This window comes from Crinia signifera, chromosome 2 (assembly GCF_055691185.1).
Source record: "Crinia signifera chromosome 2, ASM5569118v1, whole genome shotgun sequence".
NCBI classification, from domain to species: Eukaryota; Metazoa; Chordata; class Amphibia; order Anura; family Myobatrachidae; genus Crinia; species Crinia signifera.
Genome location: NC_139218.1, coordinates 32,838,817 through 32,853,707, shown reverse-complemented (window position 1 = coordinate 32,853,707; position 14,891 = coordinate 32,838,817). Strand labels below are relative to the sequence as shown.

Sequence of the window (14,891 nt, the reverse complement as noted above, 5' to 3'; positions counted from 1 at the left end):
GTGAACCCCGCCCTCCCGCGGTTCGCGGCACCCAACACCGCGACCCCCCCTCCCGCAATTCGCGGCACCCCCCGTGATTCGCGGCAGCTCCAGAATTAAATTGCACATGGAAAACACTGACATGGCTATGGTCGACAATGAAAAAGGTTGACATGAGTTTTTGAAGTTTTTTTTTTCATTTTTTGAATATTTTCATATTCATTCTCATGTGTCGACATGGACACCAATGAAGTGCCACACTTATGTCAACATTTACATGTGTTGACCTTTCTGTGTTGATTTTTTCTTGTGGAGATTTGCGTCACACCCCCCCCCCCACCCCCCCCACAACCCCCACTCCCGCGATTCACGGCACACACACACACACCTCCCCCGCGATTCTCGGCACCCCACCCCGTGACCCCCCCCTCCCGTGATTCACCGCACACCCCCGCGACCCCCCCTCCCATGATTCACCGCAACCCCCGCCCCGTAACCCCCCTCCCGCGATTCGCGGCACCCACCCCCGCGACCCCCCCTCCCGCAATTCGCGGCACCCCCCCGCGATTTGCGGCACACCCCCTGCGACCCCCCCTACCATGATTCGCCGCAACCCCCGCCCCCGTAAACCCCCTCCCGCGATTTGCGGCAACCCACCCCGCGACCCCCCTCCCGCGATTCTCTGCAATCCCTCCCCTCCCGCGATTCGCAGCATCCACCCACCCACAACCCCCCCTCCTGCAATTCGCGGCACCCCCCCGCGACCCCCCCTCCCGCGATTCGCGGACACCTAAGTTGCAATACAGGGCATCTTTCATACAATTCTAACCACATTTCTCATATACAAACGTTCACAAATTAAGGGGGCGCAGCCCCTTACGACGGTGTGAAGAGCGCCCGTAGGGCGCGATGAATCACCTAGTATATATATATATATATATATATGTATATAGACGGGCGTGGGGGCGGCGGCACTAGGAAATAAAACACAGCAGGCAGTTGAATTCCTGACGTTTCGAGACCTCTAGGTCCCTTTATCAAAGGGACCTAGAGGTCTCGAAACGTCAGGAATTCAACTGCCTGCTGTGTTTTATTTCCGAGTGCCGCCGCCCCCACGCCCGTCTACATACCTGACAACTTGTCAGTTCGGAGGGCACCGGATCATTTGCTGACTCCCTAGGGGGGAGAAACATCGCTGCCATCGGTGTGGAGTGCCGTCCCAGGACAGTATATATATATATATATATATACAGATGGGGCAGGTCCCATCTTGGCAGGGGATGGCGACGCCAGCCGCCATCCCCCGCCAGCGCCATATCGATGGCTAGAAGGCGACACGCGCGCACGAGAGGCGTGCGTGTCCCCTTCCGACGGCGCTTCCCCCGGGTCACCGCCGGCTTGTCGTCGGTCACCCGGCGTCCCCGCCGCCTGCCCGCACCCCCCCCCCCCTAACCCTGTCCGTCTCCCTGAGGCGGAGACGGACAGGGTTTCCATCGCCCCGTCGATGGAGACTGAGACGCGCGTGAGACGCACGCGCGTCTCAGTCTGATGGATGGCGAGGCTGCTGGCGGATCGCCAGCGGGGACGTTCTGGCGATCCACCAGCCAGGATGTAGCCTGCCCCATCTGTATATATATATATATATATATATATATATATATATATATATATATATATATATATATATATAAAACAGCAGGCAAGAAATAGGCGGCACTCCGAGCGTTTTGTATTAGGTCAGGACACCAACGTTTCGAGGCTTACGCCTCTTTGTCAAGGTGATGTGAAACAGTGAATATATATATATATATATATATATACAGGGCTATTTTTCAGCAGGCTCCAGCAGGAACTGAGGCCCTTACGAAGCGTGGCGAGCGCAGCGAGCCCCGCGAGGGGACGCGGATACCTTCACAGTTATACGCGTCCCCTCGCGGGCTTCCCAGGTGTCAAGCCCGCGAAGGGACGCGTTTACCTGTGAAGGTATCCGCGTCCCCTCGCGGGGCTCGCTGCGCTCGCCACGCTTCGGGCTCGGTGGCTCGCTGCGCTCGCCACACTATTCTATTCTCACTCCACGCCCTAGTGGATAGTAGGGCATGAAAAGGTCGGAGGACACGTACTGCCGCCCCTCGCGGGCTCGCTGCGCTCGCCACGCTTCGGGTTCACGTTGATGGCGGGGTGGCGTCAACTACTTTTGGGGGGACATTTTTATGTTCAGGGGTGTTTTTGCCACATTTCCCATTGTTCCCTATGATAATTTGGGGAAATTGATCCATTTAACATTGTTTCCTATGGTAAATCGCGGTCATCGCGGGTAAATTGAGGCATTTAACATTGTTCTCTATGGGAAAATCGCGGGCATCGCGTCTGGCCCATCGCACCCGATTTTTTATCGGCCGCGATGCCCGCGATGGCCACGATTTTACCCCCGATGCCCGCGATTAAAATCGTGGGCGCCCAGATAGGAAACAAGTACCATATATATATATATATATATATATATATATTACCACATGAAAGCCTATGTTTGTCCCTCTGTACCTTACTCCGTAGGAGCCCTGACAGACTCAGCACTGCCTCTGATGAAAAACCCTCTCATGACGAGACCACTGCTGCTGCTGTCCTCCATGGCCCTGAGAAGCATATGATGAGCTCCAACAAGCAGAGCTCAGCGCAATCCTCTCAGCCTCTGTCATCTTGTCAAAGTCTCATGTCAACTTCCAGTAATGCACTGCACACTTGTGCAGTCAGTGTGCCTTGGCACCCGATGCTCAGTGCCATTAATCATTGTCACATTGGCAAACAGGTGAAGATGCACCACTACCCCAATCACATGCACAAAACCTTTAGCTAAAAAAAAAATACATGCCAACCACAGGGGGCCCCTAGATAGAGGGGGCCCAGGGGTACTGACCCGCTGCACCCCCCCCCCCCCCCTCCTTAAACCGGCCCTGACTGCAGCTTATTCACACATAATTTGCCAAAGCAAGGGAAATAATGTTAAACTCAGGCTTTAGTGCCACCAATAGTGTTATCATATGATTAGCTGTAAGCTGAATGAGTAGAGTTACAGTATATGTAATGTATATGTATCGAGTCTGAATGTTTCAAAATGAATAGCTTCACCACACAATATAGAAAAAAATCTTTTATCCAGCCACATTTTCCAAGTGAACAACCTGTGGAACAAAGAGAACTTCACAATTGGATGACAACAGACTTGTATTTTTTTTCTTTCCATAGCATAGTATATACTTTACAAAAAAAAGCATGAAAAATGAAATTCTATGCATATATGAACAAAGATTGACGTCTGCTTTTGTCATCAGTAAATACTTTTTTTTTTTCATTTTTGCATCTAGAAGTGAACAAACTAAGATTGTCTTTGCTTTGTGATATTAGCCATGACCGTTATGCCTTCAAATTACTTTTACTTATTGGCTTATGCATACCCACCTGCATATTTTACTATATACAGTCAGGGTGTTATAGATTCAGGAAGATGGCATTGAATATGTTGATATTCATAATAACAACACCATGGGCCGGAAGTAATGACGCACTAGTACGGCCTACGTGTGGGATGCTAGCTGGACTCAGACATTTTTTTAAAGGGGCAATCACTTGCAAGGCAAAACCATGCCCTGTAAGTGATGGCCCTTTTAAAATAACGTCTGTGTTTGGACGGAATCCTGACCATGGGCGTCATTATATCCAGCCTCTTAATATCAACTGTTATGAAGCCAACATGGCTAAAATGTCAATGTCTAACATATTTTTATCTGGAAAATGTCAACATGGATAGAATGTCAACATATGAAATGTCAATATAGTGAAAATGTTAACTTTACGGTTACATCTGGGGGTTCGGGTCAGCGTTAGAGTTAGGGATACCTCAAAATTGTTGTGTTGACCTCAGTACTATGTCAAAAAATTCCTGTGTCCACATGGTGACTGTTGACATAACTGTGTCAACATTTTAATTTGATAATAATGACTGTTGACATGGTCACTGTTGACATAATATACCGAAACAATTTTTAATGTGCATTGCTGTATACTGTGCTCTTTGCATTGTATAAAGCTGTGCCCAGACTATTTGCTGTATTGCAGAAAAAAACAAAAACAACTCTGTCAGATAATATAGCAAAAATTCTGAAAGACACGAAAAGAGGCTGGATAGAACTAGATTAAAAAAACACACACTTTTGGTACTATAAGTGCATAGCCAACAAATGAAAGTGATACGAAGGTTGGAAACCGTTGTAAATCTTTTTGCAACAATCATCGGAACTCTAATAAGCGCAACATGTATTGAATAAAGTAACCAATTTGAACATACTGTATGATACAATTTGGAATCACATTTTGACAAGATAAGCGATAGTTATACAGATCTGTGTAAATATCATATAAAAATGTAAGAATATTTTTTTCAGTTTTGACATATCTAACAAGTTACTATAAAGCGCCTCCCTCCTGGAGACATTAAAAATATACATGAAGCGATTGTAACATTATTTTCTTTCCATAAAATGCTTCTGCGCTGTTTTCAGCATGCCCTTACTAACACAGAAACATATCTTACCAAAAAGAGAATCTTTTCCTATGCTACTTACTGTATCTAGACTCTTATTCCATTAACATTCAATAGCAGTAAAAGCACTAGAATCTTGTTTACATTGTATTGTTCTAGTAAATATTTTAAATGTATAAAGGCTATACAAACATATAATGCATACTTCCATTTGTTATCAAAGTATTAAGCAAAACAACCAAATACTGACACTTTTCCGAACATGGTAAAAGCTTTAGGGGGGGGTTGCAATCCAGGATCACGGCTGTCATTCCCCCCCCGACAGCCGTGATCCTGGCCCCTTTACGGTTTGACCGACAGCAGATTGGCAGGTGGGATTCATTGTCCCGCCTGCCGGTCGGGGAAAAGGGGGCTTGTGGATTGTCAATCTGTGTCCGGGATCGTGACAATCCTAACCGTTATTGGCAGAAGGGGCCTGACAGCTTCTGAAGTCAAACTTGTTCAGCCTTGATCCCTAAAGACAGCATTGAATAGGGCCCCAACGCTATTTCCCCAGTTGGAAATTGCATACCCCCCTTGGTCTACAAAGAATCAGAAGTTGAAATACTGTAAAAGTAAAAACTTCAAAAAGGCCAAAATTAGTCATCTACTGTACAGTGGCTATAAACTGATAAATTCCCTATTGGCATCATTAACATGTTATTTTCTTAAACAATGAAATCAATCTGAATTTAAATGGGTCTTCATACCTATATAAACGCAAAAATGGCAGTCAATATTTACACTTCTAAAATAAACTAGAAATTCAGACAGTAATTGATAACATAATTATTGTCTTAATTTACTAAGATACACAAAAATAAACCCCTTTGCAATCAGAGGTTACATAATCAATTAATGTGATTCCTATTTGTGCACTATTAAAGCTTCATCATGAAGATTAGAAATTAAAAATAAAAGATGTTTGAAAAGTATCAATCAGGGGAAGGATAGAAGTGGATTTTAAAGACTTAACACCAACTTGTAGCAAGATATAGACAATCATGGTGGAAACTTGTTATATGAATTATGTGCACCTCACTGTTTGTACATATTTTGTTTGTATTTACTAATTTAGTAAGACCGAATAAAAATGTGAGGATACATAATTATAATTTAACTAAATTCTACTTGAGATGAGGCAGAAGGTTACATAACAAAACCCTGCACGTAAGAGGTGCCAACTTCTTTCCTGACCACAAAAACAGCAATTGGAACATTTCCCTGGATAAATTGCTGAATAAATATCCTCTTCTAAAAATAGGTATGGATACCAATTTCGGGTGAAAAAGGCAGCAAACTTAATTTTATTTTCTATTATTGAATTTGCTATCTTCACCTCCTTTGTAAGGAATTCCACCATTTACACGCTGTTATAAAGAAAAAAATGTACTAGGTTAAAGTTCACACATCCTTTTTCCAAAATAAAAACAGATATTTTTAAACTTCTCCGTATACAGTAATTTCATCTTTTTTATGTATCGCTTCCACTCCTTCCATTAATGACTGGCGTATATTCGAACTCCCTCACACAGTACATCTCCTACAGCATGTACTTATAGTGATGCATTTAAAATTGTGCCTTATATCTAGTGATCTACACAATAATAATGATATTTTATTATTTTTATATTACATGAATTTGTCTCTGTTATTATGCAGTGAAAGATTTTATTTGCCTTCACAGCTACTGCCTGACGCTGTGCACTATAATCTTCTGTCAGTATTCCCATGTCCTTTTCTATCACATTTTAACCAGTTTTATTATATTCATTCTTTAAATAGTAAATATATTATTGAGGACTCAGGGTATAACACTATGTGTGAAATTAAGTAGGATGCAAGATTCAGAAAGTGAGAGAATTGGTAAGAAATCTCCACGTTTTTTAAAACGGCAATAATTTGCACTTCAAAATCAAACAGTTTTAACAGTGTAAATGATTGCTGCTTTAAAAAAAGGAGATTTCTTAGCAAATCTCTCACTTTCTGAACCTCTCATCCTATTAAATTTCCCCTATATTTATCTATCTTGCATTTCATCTTCAACAGCCAACTTTTACCAGAACTCATTTTAAAATTTACATCCTAATACAACTAATCATATTTGTTTGACGTCACAGTTGTGTTATTATTTTTCTATTACTTTATTAATACTCGTAGGTCTAGGTCTGGTCTACCATCTCTAAGTTCTTATTTTGTTCTCCTGATTAAACAAAATGTAAAAAAAAGTGCATCAACCTGAATTAATGAAGGAACAATCAATATTCCATTTTGGTAAATTATTCATTTGAAACATTTGGTGTATCGATGATGAAGTATGTAAGCATTTTTATCTAATTCGACTTTTGACATGTGTTCTTCAATTATGTTTTGCTTCCAAACATTTATTTCTACATTTTAAAATCATTTGTACATAGCCCTTACTTTCATACTGTATGAAGCAAAGGAAGGTACCGTACTGACAATGAAGTCTGGTCTCGCCTTTTTTTTAGAAAAAATTGTTCCTGCAAATTGTGCAGAAAAATCTGTGAAAACTCTGCATTCTTTTTATTGTTTAAATTAATTTCTTTCAAAAGACCTAAAAGTGATTTTTGCCAAAAAAACAGAACTAGAACTAGAGTTCACTCTAGTTTCAGAAAATAACCAATATTTAATTGGAGTAAATTAGTTAAAATATATTTTTAGAAGTTAAATAAAGTTTGTCTTCAAGATTTATTAATGTAAAGGGCTAACCGAAAATAAGATTATAGCTGTAAATTTTTTCACATAACTCCAAATCCGATGTCTCATATGAGGAGGCAGATGTTACATTTTGTATTTAGTTTTATTTAGTGGGCGGATTAATGAAGCACAAAATTACCCAGGCCAATTCTAAGAAATACCCCAAAGATTTAATTAGTAATGTATTTCATCTGTCATGTGTGCAGAAAAATCCTTAAACCTTCATTGCCTTAAACTAGATTTAAGTATAAATTTGTTAAAATGATTGTGTGAATATTTTTAGTTACTGCTATGACATGCGTTGTACTCAAAGGAGAATTTGATTGCAAAGCTCTTGACATTGCTGTGTCATAAATACATACATTACATGTATAACATGCAGTTTATATAGTTTTGGTTCATTTGCTTGCTTGCAGGCATATCTATGTTAAAGAAATGTAAACACATTATATAATTACTATATAAGTATTTAAACTGTAAAATTAGTGGTGGTATTGGAAAAACAAAACAAAAAAAAAGGATTAACTAACTACTTCCTAAGCAATCTGTTAACAATTATAAATAAATGAAACCAGTTTAAAAAATGTGGGAATACATAAAGTACGTACAGTACCTTGTATTATTTCCAAATCATTGCTACAGTATAACCATTGGATAATTAGACCTAATTTTATATCTGCTCAGTATGGTGGACAAATGCCACAGTGTGTGGCTCTACTGTATAAAGTGCCTTGGTAATAATAGCCTTGGGTTTAATAGAAGTATTGCTGAACTAATGTATACAGTAGTTCCCTGGGACAGAATGGACCTAGACTTTCCCTACTGTTAGGAAAGACAATTAAGTTCTGAGGAAGAATATCTGTCTCATGTACTGTATGTATGGATTATAGTACAGGTTGAGTATCCCTTATTCGAAATGCTTGGGACCACGAGCATTTTGGATAAGGGATTTTTTAGGATTTATTTAATTTTTTTATTTCATATGCACCTGCTCTTGTAGTGGTTCCCCAATGGTCCCCCGTTGTCCACAGTGTCCCCCCAGCATCCACAGTGGCCTTCAGGATCCTCTTAAGGGGCATCTCCGGTCCCACGGGTGCATTGTGCGCCCGGGCAATTGCGCAATGCACCCCTGGGACCGGAGATGCCGCTGAAGAGGATCCCAAAGGCCGCCGTGGACATTGGGGGATAATGTAAGTATGAAGAAAAGGGACTGGGGAAAAAATAAACAAAAGTATTCTGAAAAACCACGGCTTTCGGAATATTTTAGTTTTTGGAATACACAGAAAAGGGAGACCCGAACTGTATTAGAAATACAAAAGCCATGGTACATTAGAGTTAACAATGACTGATATGTCTGCTAAAATCAGACACAGGTAAGACTATGGGGTAAATTTACTAAGATGAGAGTTCTATTGTAGATTGGATGTTCCTATGGATAACCAATCAGATTGTATCTATGGGCAACATCCCATCTTCAACAGAACTTTTATCTTCTTAAATATACCCTTACGGGTTGAGATGCACCAAACTTTCTAAAATGAACCAGTTTAAGTGTTAGCAGCGAGTGAAACTACATTTCTTTCTCTCTCACATATGCACAAACACAGAGGCAATTACAAGGTAGCAGGCTAGCTTTTAAACATTTGCTTCAAGCGGGCTTACTACTTAGATATATTTTAGGTTGGATCTGATTGGGCCACCTCTTCATGTTCCTTCTTTAGAATGTTTGATAAATCTGAGGGGCCTGTGTACTAAGCCCTGGTGAGAGATACAATACCAGTCAATCAGCTTATAAGTGCCATGCCACAGGCTATGTTTGAAACATGACAGTTAGGAACTGATTGGCTGGTACTTTATGCTTACACTTTATCTATCTACAAGGCTTAGTACATAGACCACTAAGAATATGTGGGAACTTGGATAGTCTAACTTGATTAAAAAAATATTACCAAAAAAATATTGTGGAAGCTATGGTAGGGTACACAATGCTGTGAACATGAATGTTGGGTTGAATTAAAACAATGGGAAAAATGGGACAAGGGCTTTGTAAAGGAACATATCAAATACTTCTGATCATAGAGGGGTTAGTAGGAAATGTGTGACATACCTTATATTTACAGTGTATATTGTACCAATTTCTAGAATACAATTAGGCATTTATTAATGACCTAGAATATATACCAAGTGTTTGAAAAGATAAGACAAGTGCAATGTCTCATAATCTATGTCCATTGTTACTTGCTGCAAGTTACAACCACCTGGCATATATCACCTTTCGTGAATATGACTTTACATTTTTTTATGTTGTAGTGACAATAAATTATTATTATTATTATTATTATTATTATTATTATATAGTCACAATTCTGTTACTGTACTTTGTATATTGTTTTCTCTGCTGTGACAGTGGCCTTAACTAGAAGCTAGAATAAGTGGATGTAACAAAAATAAGAAGAAATCTTTCTTAAATTTACAGAAGCTTCTATATAAAACTTTATCTAGCTACATTATTAAAAACATAATAGGTTGTAATGGAGATAAGGTTTAGCCTAAAGAGTTAGATTTTTTAGAAAATGAATATATTGTGTTGGCCCTATTTTTGAAATTACAATAAATCTCTACTCTCTTTCTCCACCGCCCCTCTCTCCCTCTCTCATTTCTCCTCTCGCTCTCTCCCCCTTGCCTACTTTTTCTCTTCCACTCCCTCACTCTCTTCACCCCCTTTCTCACCCTCACCTGTACTCCCTCTCTCATTTTCTCCCCTACCTCTCTCAAAAATCTCTCTCTCCGCCATCTCTGTCTCTCTCTCTCTCCCACACTCCCCCCTCTCCTTCTCTCTCTCTCCACTGACAGCAGGGCATAGCTTCAAGAAAAAAATAGGGTGCTTACAGATTAAAGAATAAATACATATGTATTTACTAGCAGGATAAAATTGAACTATAGACAGTTTTCTGTGTACCTTTAACCTAATAACATTACTTTGAAGTCACTTGTACACTTTAACAAAAAGCTATTGTCACCAACACACACCTTGAAAATGAAGTGTACACATCCACATTGATATTCATGAGACTCGGACTAACATTTTCACTAAGAAACAGTTCTATTAGCGATGTCATTGGCTCCAAGGGAATAAAAACTTTACGTTGACCACAGAATTTTGGATGATGTGGAATTGGAGACACTTTATACATGGCTACCCAGTGGGTACTGTGTTTTTTCATAATGTGCATGTTCAGGAGCTGAGCGTACGCAAGTACAGGCAATGCCAAGCTTTATTTAATCCAATCACATTTTTACCTGCAACATTGGGGCATGGCTTGGCTTTGTCGCATTAACCAAGTTCATTGAAGGTGCGTCTAAGGATCTGCAGCTATGCAATGTAGGATGTAATCAATAATACACCTTTCCACAGGAAGAAGTCATATCGTCAACGTTCAATATGTTGACAGCCAATGTGCCAATGGAAGAATGGCGACATATTTGTAAGGTTGCTTAAATCATGTTAACACTGTTATAACATTATCATTTTAAACATGATGCTTTATGATCATGAATACAGATATAATCCTGAAATGAATCAAATTATTCAAGTACCCTTACCTTATCAATATAATGCCGACAACATTCTCCCATCGACATAATGAACGTTGACGAAATGCATGTATAGTATTGTGTTTCCATGTATAAGCTTGTGCACGTTTTTGCTAACATAGTTACTTATATACTGCAGTAGCATCCATTCCACACATTTGCGATAGATACAGGTTGGGAAGAGGTGTGCGTGTATGCATGCACAGAAATAAATGCATATACCCAGCTGTTTGCACAGCTGTATGCATCTTGCACTGTGGCTACCCCCAATACCAATGCTTTCTTTGTTACATGATACCCATGAGGTTCATTTACTAAGCATTGGATGGAGAAAAAGGACCAGCCAGCCACCACCTGTCATTTTTTTTAAACACAGGCAGTTAGGAGCTGTTTGGCTAGTACTTTAACTCTGTCAACTCTATCACTCTCCAACGCTTATCAAATAGAGCCCTGAATTGTTTTCCACTACACACACTAACTCTGGAGTACAATCCTAGATTTTTCTCTGGTACTTGTGTATTATAGCGGCTTCCCCGATTTCCATCGCGCAATGTTTTAATCGAATCGCATCGCATGCCATGCACCCGATGGCATGCGATGCAACGCGATTTTTGGCCCCTATACGATGAAAGATTGTATAAAGGGTGCTTTTAATGTTAAATGCACCCCCACGCCACCCCCCCCCCACTATAAACGTGAACCCAAAGCGTGGCGAGCGCAGCGAGCCCGCAAGGGGCGGCGGTACGCGTCCTCCGACCTTTTCATACCCCCACTATCCACGTCGGCGTGGAGTTGAGAAGGGAAAGTGTGGCGAGCGCAGCGAGCCACCGAGCCCGAAGTGTGGCGAGCGCAGTGAGCCCCGCGAGGGGACGCGGATACCTTCACAGGTATCGGAGTCCCCTCGCGGGCTTCACAGGTATCCGCGTCCGCTCGCCATGCTTCGGGCTCGCCACACTTTCTATTCTCAACTCCACGCCGACGTGGATAGAGGGGGTATGAAAAGGTGGATAGTGGGGGTATGCGGCATTCCAGTAAGATGTGGCACATGAGTTTGTGTCCCTTGGTTGCCGCAGCAACACCCGATGCGATGACGCACTTCCGGGACCTGGGAACCCTTTACTCTTCCCCCTGCTTACCAGCCGGCACATTGGTTCCGCCTGACGGTGACTTCTGGTCTGGCGGTGCCGTGAGCGCGGCGGGATGCGGCGTGGAGAGAGAGGAGTCCTATGGCGGGAATGCGGCGCTAATTACTACAGGTGAGTTGACGCCTGGGGCCATATAAATATATCATGATATGCATGGATCAGTTGTCACCCCTCTTGATAAAGGTGCAGAGACACCGAAACGGCCGTCGAGGAGACGCTGTCACTACCGGCTGAGAATGCTAAGTATAGCCTCATTTATGCCTGCTGGGTGTTTATAATGTTTTTTCCTACATGATCATGGCTGATCGGATTTTTTGTCTTTGGACATTAAACATATAATGATTTCTTTCAATTGGACTGGTGCTGGTTACTCCAAGTGATCTTGGATATCTGTGAGTCCATATATATACGTGCCTTGGGTTCCTTTTTCTGTACTGTTATGTTTTTCTTTTTAATTCAAATTCAAATACCAACATTCTTATTTTTTTATAAATATGGTTAACTCAACACCGCCACCCCCTACACAGAAAACACATTATATTCAGTAGATGTTTCACTCCCTTTGCTTCTACCCAATGAGCATGCTTCAGTGGTCACCGATATTAAGCATTATTCAAATGAGCAAATACAATGAAAAAGTATGCATTATATATTAGCATAACTGATTTGCCAACCACAGGACGCCTTTTTTTTCAACGAGGAAAAAGGGAAATATTTTATAAATAGAACACTTTATTTTATAATAAATTAAAGTAATTTTTGCAGTCATTTTCAACTTTATACATTTATACTGTTATCAGTCAGACAAACATACTAAATTAATCAACAAAACCTTAAAGTACAGTAGATGTGAGTTGTTCAGGTATGGACGCTTGTACTGAAAATCATCAGCTAATCCAGCCAGTAACTGTCTGCAGCAGAGCTGACGTTGGGTGGGCATCACCAAATTCCTTCTGTGGGCGATTAAGGGCATTATCATGCTATGCTTTACTGTCAGTTTCTTTTGTTTGGATGATATCATTGGATATTTTGATTTCAATTGTTTCAGCGCTCAAAGCTTCTTTACCATTTTCTTCCTTTAGTAGTAATTTCCTAAAATAAAAGATAAACAATTGAACATAAAAAACAGTTATTTGTATCACCAACATAAGTAAAGTAAATAATATAATTATATATTACAGTATATAAAACAAGAACATCATAATTTCTTATAGTTAATTTCAAGATACATACAGCTAATGAATCTTATGAGATGCAGTGAGTTATGGTGTGTACACACGGTCAGATGTGCCTTAAGATACTATCCACGATCTGATCAGATCGGATCGTGGATAGTATCTTAAGGCACATCCGATTTGCATACATGTCTGACTATATAGTGCAGATCTGCACTATATAGTCATGGCAGACAAGACTTTCTGCCTTGCGATACGTGAACGCGCAACGGAATCGGATCGGGATCGCAAGGGTTAAAACCCTTGCGATCTGCATCCGATTCCGATCCGATGTTGACTATATCGTCAACATCGGAAGGCAAAAAGTACCGTGTGTACACACCATTAGACCATGGGTGGTATTCAATCCCAGATTCCGACTTTCGGAACGTCCCAACAGTTGGAATCCAGGGACGTTTTCACCCAAACTGAAACTCGACAGCCGGAATTCAATGTTCCGGCTGTCAAGTGCTGTAAAGTGGGTGTGCCGGTGAAAACGGCCGCTGATTGTGGAAAAAACGTGCATGAATTCGACAATCCGCGGCTATTTCCGACAAAACAGAAAAAAGTCGGTTTTGTTGGAATCTGCCTTCAATTCTGTCGGAAATGGCAGCATTGAATTTACTGTGGCCTCTATTTCCCCCTCGGTGGAGATTGAATACCCCCATATTTTTTTAAAGCTGCAATTATTTAAAAGGCAAAATCCAAAGTAGTCCTGTGAAAAAAAAATATGTATAATTAAAGTGCACAAAATAGAACCTTAACCCTACAGGAGGCGGTGTGCTCCGAGCCAATATGGACAACCGGGGATTTCCCCTGTACCCCTCTGGGACAGTCCGACTTTGTATACACTGTTGAGCTGTACTTATTCTGGTGCAGAACATGTGTGGAATAATTTGCTAATCAGCAGTCATTATTAACTAAAGTATTATACTGTAAGTACTCTTCCTTGCCTGTATTCCTTCTCTACCCAAAGCAATCTTTGGTACTTATGTATTATCTGGGCTCCCATGTTAAATGCACCCCTTTTTTTCATACCCCTACTATCCAACTGCGCATGGAGTAGATTTTATATAGTGTGGCGAGCGCAGCGAGCCACCGTGCCCGAAGCGTGGCGAGCGCAGCGAGCCCCGCAAGGGGACGCGGTCTCATAAGAAAAACGGGAGCCCAGATATTACATAAGTACCCAATCTTTTAAGATAAAAAATTGTCAGGATACATTAAAAAGAAAATTATCATTGAGCTGTATGGATATATAATACATTTCTCAAATAAGATAAAGTATATATTTCTAGTTTGATCACATTAGCTTTATAAATAATTGATGCACAAAGCATGCCTGGTTATAAAGATTAATATTTTGTTCTTAGTAGTACAGTCGGTTTCTCCAAAATGTATAAATTACCTTTTACCCATGTATAAATTACCTTTTACCCTTTTAATTTTTTTTTTTTATTATGTTTATTTTTTTTAATAATAGTGTATTATTTTGTAAGTTACTGGAAAGCTACCACGGCGGTAATAATAATTTTCAGCACACATTTTGCATTAATTAGAGTTAAATAACACAACATTTTTATTTTAGAATAAGATGACTCTTGTACAGTAGCTTACTGTAAGACATAGCTGTCAGCATGTTTTGCATAATTGGTAATGCCACCA

The 14,891-nt window shown here is 40.7% G+C and overlaps 1 protein-coding gene across 3 annotated transcripts in view; it reads right to left on the bottom strand.

Moving 5' to 3' along the window:
* Positions 1–3,112: 3,112 nt before the first annotated feature.
* NCAM2 (neural cell adhesion molecule 2) overlaps positions 3,113–14,891 on the bottom strand; it is a 344,278-nt gene continuing 332,499 nt past the window's right edge. For all 3 annotated transcript variants that reach the window (XM_083171879.1, XM_083171880.1, XM_083171881.1), the window contains one exon: positions 3,113–13,107. In XM_083171879.1, the coding sequence (XP_083028005.1) occupies positions 12,996–13,107 (112 nt within the window). In that variant the 3' untranslated portion in view covers positions 3,113–12,995. The remainder of the gene's footprint in view (positions 13,108–14,891) is intronic.